The sequence below is a fragment of the Abrus precatorius genome, unplaced genomic scaffold (assembly GCF_003935025.1).
Source record: "Abrus precatorius isolate BTA unplaced genomic scaffold, Abrus_2018 Scaffold3, whole genome shotgun sequence".
In the NCBI taxonomy this organism is placed as follows: domain Eukaryota; kingdom Viridiplantae; phylum Streptophyta; class Magnoliopsida; order Fabales; family Fabaceae; genus Abrus; species Abrus precatorius.
Window position 1 is genome coordinate 11,388,455 of NW_020874373.1, and position 11,434 is coordinate 11,399,888.

The 11,434-nt window shown below is 26.3% G+C and overlaps 1 protein-coding gene across 1 annotated transcript; it reads left to right on the forward strand.

Annotated features, from left to right (window-relative positions):
• The first annotated feature begins 3,624 nt into the window (after positions 1-3,624).
• LOC113863327 lies at positions 3,625-6,975 on the forward strand. The gene is made up of 2 exons (XM_027496878.1): positions 3,625-4,059; positions 5,851-6,975. The coding sequence occupies exons 1-2, from the start codon at positions 3,966-3,968 to the stop codon at positions 6,663-6,665; spliced, it is 909 nt and encodes a 302-aa protein (XP_027352679.1). The 5' UTR covers positions 3,625-3,965; the 3' UTR covers positions 6,666-6,975.
• The last annotated feature ends 4,459 nt before the right edge of the window (positions 6,976-11,434 follow it).

Genomic DNA, 11,434 nt, shown 5'->3' on the forward strand with positions numbered 1-11,434 from the left:
GAGGGCTTGATATGATTATGAGGGACACATAGATATTTACCAAAAAGAGGAGAGCTCTTGACGCTAAGGATAAGTTCAAGATTTTGTTTAATAGCATGGTCACAAATTTTAGAAAAGTACACAAATGATTTTTCTTTATTTACAGAAAGACCAGAAGTAGAGAAAAACATATTCAAGATAAAGTTTATTGTTTTAGCATTATGAGTGTCAACTTTAGCCACTAAAACTATATCATCCCCAAACAAAAGATGAGAGATTTGAGGCCAACATTATTAAAAGAGAAAGGGACCTAATGGTTGTTATTGACCTGATCTTGGATTAGATGGGAAAGTTTGTCCATGCACATAACAAAGATGTATAGGATCCCCTTGCCTAATACCCCTAGAGGGGTTAAAACTCTTAATCCTTATGTTTGTTCTAATTAATAGTCATGGATGAAGTTGAAATACATTAGTTTATGAGTTTAGAGATCTTTGACTTAGGCCAATTAATTGAATTAGTTTCAGAAATAAAGTTTCATCTAATTTTATCATAGACTTTCTCCAGATCAAGCTTTATGAACATATAACTAGACCTATTTTTAAGTTTTTCAAAAGAATGGATGATCTCTTATAAAATAAGAATGTTATCAATGCCTTATCTTCCAAGAATGACGCTAGTCTGGCTGGCAGAGATAATGTGAGGCAAAGACCCTCGAATTCTATTAGCCAAGATTTTAGTTATGATCTTATAACTAACATTGCAAAGAGATATAGACCTAAACTACCTAATATATTCATGATTTTCAACTTTAAGGATTAGAGTGATAATAGTGTCATTAATGGCAACAACTTCTTTAGGGTTATTAAAAATGTCTTAAACTAGTTTGAAAAGGTGAAGGGCTAAAAAATTTCATTGATTTTTGAAGAAAAGAGCATAAAGGTCATCAGGGTTAGGGGACTTAAAATTCCCTATACTAAAAAAAGAGTTTCTAACCTTACTTAGTGTTAGACATGACTCAATTAGATTTCTATCAATTTCCCTAGTCATTGATAGAATATACATGTTATTTGAATAATTGGTGACTCCAAAAATATCATTTCCTTAATAGTTAATATCTAGAGTAATAATTATTATTTCTATTTTGTAATTAGCAAAATTAAGACTTTGTTCAGAAGTGTTAAGTTTATAAGGTTTAACCATCTCTTTGAGAAGTAACCAAAATGTACTAACTACTACTTTTTATAAAGCTTCCCTTTTTATTTTTTATTTGGGTTTTTAACCATGTTTATTAAAAAAAATAATAGTAAAATTTTATTTAAAAAATATTGTATTTTTATAAGTTAAATATAATAAATATATTTTTAATAAAATTTAGACCTAAATATATTTTTAATCCTTAAATTTTAATAATTTTTCTTTATCCCTTCAAATATTTTTTTAGTATTTCTACTTTAACAAATTATTATTTTCCCTTCAAATAATTTTTTAATATCTATACTTTAACAAATTATTATTTTTAGTCCCACTCTTAACATTATCTAACCAAAAATTAATATATGACTGTCTCTTAATAAACTAACTCAGTAATACAAACTAAAAAATATAAATTTGTGAAAATATAAAGATAAAAAAATAGTTTAAAAGAATTAAAATTAAAATATTATTAAAATATAATGAAAATATAAAACATATTTAAACCTAAAATTTACTTTAGTAATTAAAAATTGAGATTAATAAAACTTTAATTTTTATAATTACTGAAACTTTAAAAATATTTTTAACAAGCAGTAAAAGTATTTTTCTATCAGACGACGGTTCTCTTCAGTCTTCACATTCACCAATATGTAATTGCTTCATATTAATTATAAGCTTTATTTTATTACTATTTATATCTGCAACTAAACACAGTGGAATAGTAATGTGGTTTTGTCACATCTCTTGTTAGTTTTCATCTGTTTTCACGGAGTGCTAAAAAGGCAGTGAATGAAAAGATGTACTGAAGGTAGAAGCATGTACTCATACGAGAAATTTGGTAAAATTAATAATTTATTATTTTATTTTTTATTTCTACTTTTATACAGAAATTAAATAAGTTTATATATATATATATATATTTAATTTTTTAATTATTACCATTATTATAATTGTCATTTTTTCCTTCTATTTAATTAATAAAGTTAAATATAATTAAAAAATGATCTGTTTGATTGATATTTAAAAACTAAAAAATTTAAAATAAAATAGTAAAAAATTTAAAATACTAAATTGAAATAAACAATAAATTTAAAAAACTAAAGGTCCAAACTAAAATAAAAAATAAAATTAAAAATCTAAAATGTCAAATTTATTTAAAAAATTTTATTGTAGTCTTCTTTAAAAAATTTACAAGAAATTCATGAAAACTGTTGAATAATAACATAAAATAATTTACATGATAAATGTATTTCAATTAAATTTTGTATTATTTTTATATTAAAAATCTGTAAGAAAAAGTATTATCATTTAGCTTTTGTGATTATATATATAATTTAATAATTTAACAAAATAATACTCTATTTTTTAAAACTACAGTATAATTAAATTATATAAACTTAAATATATGAGTTTAATATTAATGTATATAAGTAAATTTTTTTACATAATTAATCAATTATAATATACAATAAATATGATGTTTAAATTAAATATTATAATTATTTTGGCCATAGTTATATATTAGTTTTGAACTTATTATACTATCTAGGTATTCCAATTACATTTTTTAACAGTAATTTTTATATTATTTAAAAATTTAATTAAAATACGTTAAAAATATAATAGTTACTTTCTTTACATTAGTATTTAACTATAAATTGCCTATAATAAAAATTATTTATAATAATTACTTTAAATGCCATGTTCACAGTCATTTTTAATTAATTAATAATACACAAATTTTTATACTAAGAACATATTAAAATTAAATAATGTAAGAATTTACACAATTATCTAATTATATTATTTTATATTTTTTATTAAAAAATTTAGCACATTAAAAATATTTTTATTGTATAATAAATTTTAATAAAAATATATTATTTATTAACTTTTATTATATGCGTAAGACACTCATTAAAAAAAAGTTACATTATAATTTATGCTGTTAATATACCATTTTAATAAATTATGTTTAATATTATTATATTATATTATAATATTATAATTTTTAAAAATTTATTATCATATATCATTAAATACATATTAAAAAATAAATATGTTTAAAATTGATAAAACTAATATAAATATTAAAGTTCTTTTTTCAAATATTTAATACAATTAAATTCACAAAAATTTAAATATTATTAATTAAATTTAAATAACTTTTAATATATGTAACATTATATAACATAAATGTAACAAATTTTTATTAAAAATTATAATATTTAATTATATTAAATTTTATAATTCTTATCAAAAATTATTGTACATAATTTTTCATGTGTACAAAATTGCACATATTTAAAAAGTTAAAATTAAAATAATTTCTTATTAAATTATTATATAAGATTAACATATTAGGAAAATAAGAATACTGAAGTAAAAGAGCAAAAGACAAGGAAAACCATGTGCTATAAATACTGAAACGAATATGATAGGGTCTCTCTTGGAAGGAAACGCTTCTTCGAAAGCGTGACAGAGAACCTGCGAACGTTTCCTCTGTCTGGGGTCCATTGACCCTTCTACAAGCTCCTTAATTTCATGCTCTTCTTCCTCTCTCACTCTCTCCCACATCACCGTTTCTTTTGTTTCTGTCTTTGTGTGGTGTCACCTTATTCACACCTCTCTCTCTCTCTTTCTTTCTTTCTCTCTCTCTCTCTTTCCTCATCAATTCTTTAAATCCCTGTCTTTTGCCAAAGTTCATTAATTTTTTCTTCTATTGTGCCTCTGCTCTGTTTTCAAGCAAGCTTCTCCAATTTCCTCTTCTGGGTTTTTCTCTTTTGCCTATGGCTATGGCTAATTGGAGAAAACAACAAGCTGAGAGTCATCATCATGTGGGTCACTGGCGATCCTCCTCCTATAACAGAAAGCCACCTTTGGGTTAGTACCTTTTTTTTCTCTTTTGGTTTGGTTTCTGTGAGTGAGTGCCCATAATTGTTTTTTAGAGTTGTTGCATGGATTGCTCTTTTGGTTTCGTTGTTCTTTTTTATTTGTTTTGAGGCAGGTTTTATAAAGTGGGTGAGTGGTGGAATCGATAAACATATCGTGATCGCGTTGCGTTTGAATGGTTTCAATTGGGGTTTTGGTTTGAGAAAGTGGGATTTCCTTATTTATTTATTTATTTATTTTTAAAATGATGTGTATTTAATGAGTAATTATGGTTTTTCAGCTTTTCTGTGCGTTGGGATGGGTTTCTAATTTTGTGCAAGTCATGTGTTTCTAGGAACTAGCTTTAATTAGATAGATGTATGTTGAATTTGATTTAATTTTATTTATTGTTATTTTTCATAGGGTGAGTTATGGTTTGATGGTGCTTTTATGAAACCCCTGCCTCTTTTGTGAGAAGAGGCTCTGAGGTTAATAATTCAAGGCTTAAAGTTACTTGGTTGTGTGTGACTCTAGTGGGGTTATGATGGACGACTTAGGTTTCATTTCCTTGTCAACAAAAGTAGCTAAGAGCTTCAACAATTGAAGGGAGGGCCTCTAAGGTTATCATCTAGTGCTGTCATTTCTTTGGTTGTTAGGTTGTAGTTCGTTGGTAGTATTGGTCTAATTGGTCCTGACGTTGTTGAATTATTGAAATGGATAGGGCTTTATAACTAAGATTCCTTTTGTAGTGGATCTTCTGCAAATTCTGCTTTGTAATGATTTTTGTTTGTGATTTTGCTTTGAGCCCAAACTGTGTATGATTGAGCAATTTTGAAGTGGATGTTTAGTAATTTCATCTTTTGGTGCACATTGTAAACAAAACTTTGCCTCATTAAATTGGTGAAGCTTTGGGGAAACTAAGTTTCCTTTTATAGTCTCTTTTCTACATGTAGCATTTTTCATTTTTGTCACGTTTCAAACTGTAAACTGTGACATTATTTAATTGAGATAGAGTCATGCAAAGATAACGGAATTTCTTGTATAGTTTATATAAATTCTTATAATAATTCGATGTGTCGTGTTCTGAACTGAAACTGTCAAGGTATCTAATAACAGAATCTTTGGAGGCATGTTTGAAACAAATTGCTGCACCATTCAATTATTGAATTGGAAAGCTTAGCAATTGATCTTTTGTACATTCTGAACTTTAAAAATGTCGTTTGCACCGGGTTTTGAACTGTAGCTGTCTGGACTTTGCCTATAACTAACTAGATATTTATTAACTGAATCTTTTCAGTGACATTTTTAATTGAACAAACATACTGAGTAATTATTGCTCTAGATATCATTTGGAACTATTGATACTTTTTCTCCACAAATTTCTCCCCTTTTCATTCCTTTGCCACGTATGTTAGAAGCATATGCACGGTATTATGAAATTGAATGTATGAATAATTCATGATCACATGTGAAGTGGAAAATATCTGTGAAAAGTTGAAAATATCTGTGTTATTACTAAAGCAGTTTTCTTTGTGGATAGCCCTTTTACTTCAGATTCATTTTGTGTGTTATGTCTTCATATAGATTTCTGATGTAAATTCTCTTATGAAAATATATTCATTTTTTTTTCTGAGGCCCTTTCCTGTCTTCCAATTTACATATTGTTTCTCAGCTTTCCTTTTGTACAAACCATGTTTTTTATTTTTAGACTGCAAGACACTATTTTTATTGTTATATAGTCTTGGTATGATAGTAGGCCTTCCTTAAATTATCAGCTGATTTCTTTTTGTTCTCGGTTCACAGATACTTGGCATTCTACAGTGCCTTCTTGGGAAAAGAAGTTCTGTTTTACAGTTGGCTCAGTTCCATGGAGAAAGCTAATCGAAAGCAAGAAGTATATGTATCTGCATGACAATGTGATAAACTGGGATGACTCGGCTGTCAAAGAGGCATTTGACAATGCTAAAAGTAGGTTTTGGGCTGAGATCAATGGCCTTCCCTGCAACATATCATTGCCTGATCCCAACAGTTACATTGACAATGTGGATTGGAATTCAAGTGTTGACCCTGAACTTGTTCTGGACTTGGAAAGAGAAGTAAAGGTCCCTAGTGAGGGAGAGAGAGACGAGGAGGTTGTGATTCTAGGTAGTCCTTTCCTCTTGAATCAGCAGTCATTTTCGTGCACTGGATGGGGCGATGATGAAGCAGTAGTACCAAAGGCTTCTGATCCAAATTCTGCTGACCAAGGTTGGGACTCAAATGTGCATGAAAACAATGGAGTAGACTCTTGGGAACAGCACTATGCTCCTGTTGAACAAGCAAAAGAATACGAGTGGCAGCACCGTCAGAACGATTTGTGGGGATGGAATCAGAGAGAGCATTTTGGTGGTGACATGCACAAACTGAGCAAAGGAAGAAATGGTGGGAATGGGAATTGGGGTGCATGGGATGGGTATAACAGAAGGAGAGAAAACATGTCATGGTCTAAGAGTCATGCATATAATGGTAATGAGTATCATGTGAATAGAGGGAGAAGAAACAATAGAGGAGGAAGGAGGGGAAGTTTTGCTTATGACCGTCCTTATGTGGACAAGGTACCTAGTCCTACTGCATGGTAAATGCATGTAAAGGCTTAAGGATCAAGGACCCTAGACTGTAAGGACTCCAATGAAAGTGCTGGAGGGTCAATTTTGTGAAGGTAGTTGAAGATATAAGTTTTGTTATCTTAGTAAAATGTCATATAAGGTAGAATATATAAGAAGTTGGGACAGCTTTTTTTCAATTTTAATACATTTGTATGAAAGATTTATGATCTGTTTCCGTGTTACTAGTTTAAGAATTGTCCCTACCGTAGTGAGAGGGTTGTGTATATACAGATAAATGTGCAATGACAACTCTAAATGAAGCTAAATTGTTGATTCTTGTCTCCTTGATGACCCGTGCTACTTTTCTTATTCATGATTTCATCTATGATCCGTTTACATTTACTTTAGGGGAAAATTAATTTTTGATATAAATGTTTAAGCAAAGAAATATGCCTATTTGTGAAGAAATATTAGTAACATTTTTTTAAGTACTCTTTTAAACACACATTAATTTGTCAAAATTTATTGAAAGGTAACAAAAATTATGTGATTTTTTTTTTTAATTTAATAATTGTCACTCTTAGTAATTTACAATAAATTTTAGGTAATAACTGAAAATGGGTTAAAAGGAGTTATAGAAAGTATGTTATGCAACACTCCTTTTAGTTGACAAAAGAAAATTAACTCTTAAACATTTTTTTATACAATTTTCCCTTGAATTATTTATTTATTAATATTTTTAAAGATCAAACTTAATTCTTCGTTAAGTTTTTTTTTTGTCTAATTATTTTTATTATGTTTTTATTTTAATATTTGTAAAACTACTAATGTATTTAATTAAATCAATTGAATTATGATTTAAAAGTTTTGTTAAATTGCTCTTTCATTCAAATTTTAAATCATTCAGTATTTAGTGGTCACAATACTGCAGTTGTATTACAATTTATTTTAACATAAATAAATAAATATGTACGTTACATGAAATAGAAAATAGAAGAAAGGTCGAATGTTTTCTTAGAATTTTTAATAAATTTTGATTCAATGAAGTTATAAGGTTAGTAAAGTTCGAAAAGATACATTAAAAAATTTATACTAATTCATCTTCAAATTTAAAAACTTCTTTCAGTCCTCACGTTGTATTAATAAGTATCTCACAGTTAAGTATTTTTATAATAGTTTTTTCAAGCTTATACTACCCAAAATATTATTTTTTAACACTACATCTTCAAGTAAAAACAAATTACACTAAAAGTGTTTTTAAAAATGCACCTCTAGACAAACAATAACATTTTTTTACAAAGAGAAATATATTCAAAAAGAATAAAAGTTTAAGAAAGATTGATTCTAAAGAGTATTTTTTATGCACTTCTAAGTAACTTCTTATCCTTCGGTACCATAGTGTTTTTAATTTGTAAATTTTAAAAAATGTGTATTTTAGAGACTTTATTTATTTATTAAACACATTAGATTACTTTTTTTATAATCTTTTGATGTGTTCATGTCCTTTTCGTACTGAATATACTTGTAGGCTTATACTAATGACTTTTTCTTCTTTTTAAAGTAATATACAAATAGAAAAGTGTGAAAAGTTCATTTTTACTTTTTCTACATAATTAATTATTTGTTTTTTTTTATGTCTATTTTAACTTTATCAAGTCAACTTTTTAGTATAATTTCATATGTATTTGATGTTCACACTACTATGCATGAGTAAATAGTGTGTCATCTATGTTAACATTGCTATGTTTTGACGACGTTCTTCAAATATTGTATAAACATATTGTTTTTAATTATTTATAATCATACTGTCAAATAAATGACACTGGAATATTTAAGTAGTCTAATTTATTTAAGATAAAAATATTTTTCATCCATTAAAACTTAGATTTTTTGTCTTTTTAAAAACTTGCTTTAATATTATACATAAGCATTACATTTAAGACTTTTAATATTTGATTTGAGGGCATGCTTCACATACATGTTATCAAATAGAAAATGTGTTTTTGTAGGAGGACATATGTATGCTTGAAAATTTTTAAGTTAACATAATATTCATTTATTTTTGTTTTTCTATTACTCTCTGTTTTTTATGGCTAATGTTTTTATAAAAAAATTATAATTTTAAATTTTATAAAAAATAATTACTTACTTTTTGTTATACCCTTCATCCACTTAATATAATTCAAAATGTACATGCTAAAAGAAGTATGTATGTAAATGTTATGTGCTTGAAAAATCTTAAATTAACTTGAATCATTTATTTTCAGATTTTCTATCACACTCTCCGCATTTTTTATAGTTAGGATTTTTATATAAATTAAGAAAATAATTAATATTCTATATTTAATAAAAAATCATTATTTAACTTTTTATCATACTATTTATAGACATTAATTAATATCTTACTTATTTATTATCATTACTAAATAAATATTAACTATTTATTAATTTTTATAAAATTGTTAAAATAAGAGAACAACCTAATGCTTAAGTGTTTAAGTCAAAGCATATGCTCACTAAGGACTGTGCATTCAAAATTAGGTGTGCTTTTAGTTTGGTATTTATAAAATTGGTTTTAGGTTAATTTTTTTGGCAGAAAAAAGTAAAGAAATAAATAAAAGGAAAAAAGGTAAAAATTACAATAGCAAATATAAGATTTCTCTTACATCATCCTAAAGAAGTAATCTCAAGTCTGCAAAAGGCGAGACTTAATCTTTGAAACCACAATATGAAAAAACTATCAATTTAGTTAAAGAATATGCACGTGTTTTGACGCAGGATGTGTTTGATGTTGATTTGTTAGTCTTTTTCTTAGTCACTCCTTTATATTCTAAATAAAATTAACATATTTGTGAAAATATAGAATAATTTTCATCACAAGATTTAAGACCTTCATCGCATTAGAGTAATACAAGATATATTTAAGATTTAGATTTCAAAAGTCATTTTCAACTGTTGAAGCATGGCAATGAGTTGAACATGAGTATTGTCAGAAATGTTAATGAATTCATAAGTTCCTCTAAATCAATTTTCATCCTTATTTCTAATAAAAGTACTGAAATTAGTTCTTCGTGAGCTCTTCCAAGCATTCAAATGAGCTTGAAATTGTTGTACTTATTCGCATAATTTTATAGTTGGTAAGATTATAATATCAAGCATAATTTTATAAATTGATATATTTTTTTAGCAATGCAATTAATATTCCTGACCCTCCATATTCACCATAATGTAGCTAAAAATAAAGAGGAATTACTTTTATGTTAAGTCATAGTCCAGTTGTTGGTATCAAAGGAAGTTGAAAATCATTCATTTCACACACCTACATGAATCCAAATTTCTTAAGTTGTCAAATGGTCTCTAATACAGTGAAGACTGTCTTTAATGTAAGTGTGACATCTTGAACAAATGAGTAAAGGTCTTAAGTTCTTATGATACCTTAAGTAATTTGTGAAAGAAGCATCACAATAAATAAGACAAATTAGAAATTTAATATTTTATGCATAAAGAAGACATCAGATCAAATATATTGGTAAAAAATTTTATACTAACAAACTAGTTAAAATTGTGTTTAGCTGTATAACTTATTTTCAAATTGCTTAACCAAATAAATTTGTTGTCAACATGACTATTAATTGATAAGTTAAATTAATAAATGATAGAAGTAATTAATATTGTTATCCAAGTAACAATTTGAGAAAAATTTTACCCATATTAAGTCTAAACATCTTTAACATGCAATTTTATATCTTGAATGTTGATATCAAAAGTATGAAGTGATCTATATTAAAAAAATCTTAAATTTAGGAATATATTTTTAATTTAATACAAAAAGTATAATTTATTATATTAATTAAAATAAAAATTTTAAAATAAAAATACTTTTATTATAAAATTATCAAACAATGTACAAAACTCTTAACAATGCCTATATCTTTAAATATGATTTTAAGGTCTTTCAACATGTATGTTATACAATTTATCTCTTCAAATTTTAAAAAAATTAGACAAGGAACTTTTTAAGAAATAAATAACATTGTTATTTTTAATTTATGAAAAAATTTATTAATTTTTATACTTATTTTTTTAATAAAAATTTTCTACAAAAATTTAACAAAATTGAATCTCGACGTGTGTTTGTTTTGTGCTAAAAATAACAAACATAGATCCCATTTCTTGAAGCTACTCTATGTGGCATTAATATGAACGTGTGCTCATTGAGTTAAAACGCAAAACCAAACATGATCATTTATGATGAATTTGAATTTTATTATTTGTGGTTTCATTTTTTAATGAATTTTTTAAGAAATTAAATATTTTTAGTGACGTTACAACTTGACAACCAATTAGGATTTGATTGGAGCATGTTTGGTTTGGATTGAGTACAAAAGATTTGTCTTGAAGTAACCTAACCCAATCTCATTTGTTTAGTTTGGATAAATTATTTTCTTAAACTCTAGCCATCCCCATTCCTAATACTCACATGACTAACTTTTATAAAATCTTAACATTTATATTTTTTATTTAAAAAAAGTCTTTTTTAAAAATAGAACCAAACATGTTTTAATTCTCATTTCATGCTCTCCAGCATCATTTCTTGATACCTCTGCAATTTTATTTCTAATTAAGACTCCTGTAACAAGAAGGAACCATCAATAACCTTAATTAAGTGTCTTGCTAACCAAAAGACTCCTACCACATTGCCATAATCTCACTTGCTAAACACTTTGACCTTTTATTTTTCAGCTTGTGGGAGGAAGCACATTTCCTCTTTTTGATGCACCAAGCAATCACAGTCAAACTTT

Excerpts from the sequence above, each read along its gene's own strand:
- LOC113863327 (XM_027496878.1), top strand. The coding sequence starts at position 3,966 with ATGGCTATGGCTAATTGGAGAAAACAACAAGCTGAGAGTCATCATCAT. Across the intron at positions 4,060-5,850 it reads TAACAGAAAGCCACCTTTGG|ATACTTGGCATTCTACAGTG; the intron begins GTTAGTACCTTT and ends CTCGGTTCACAG.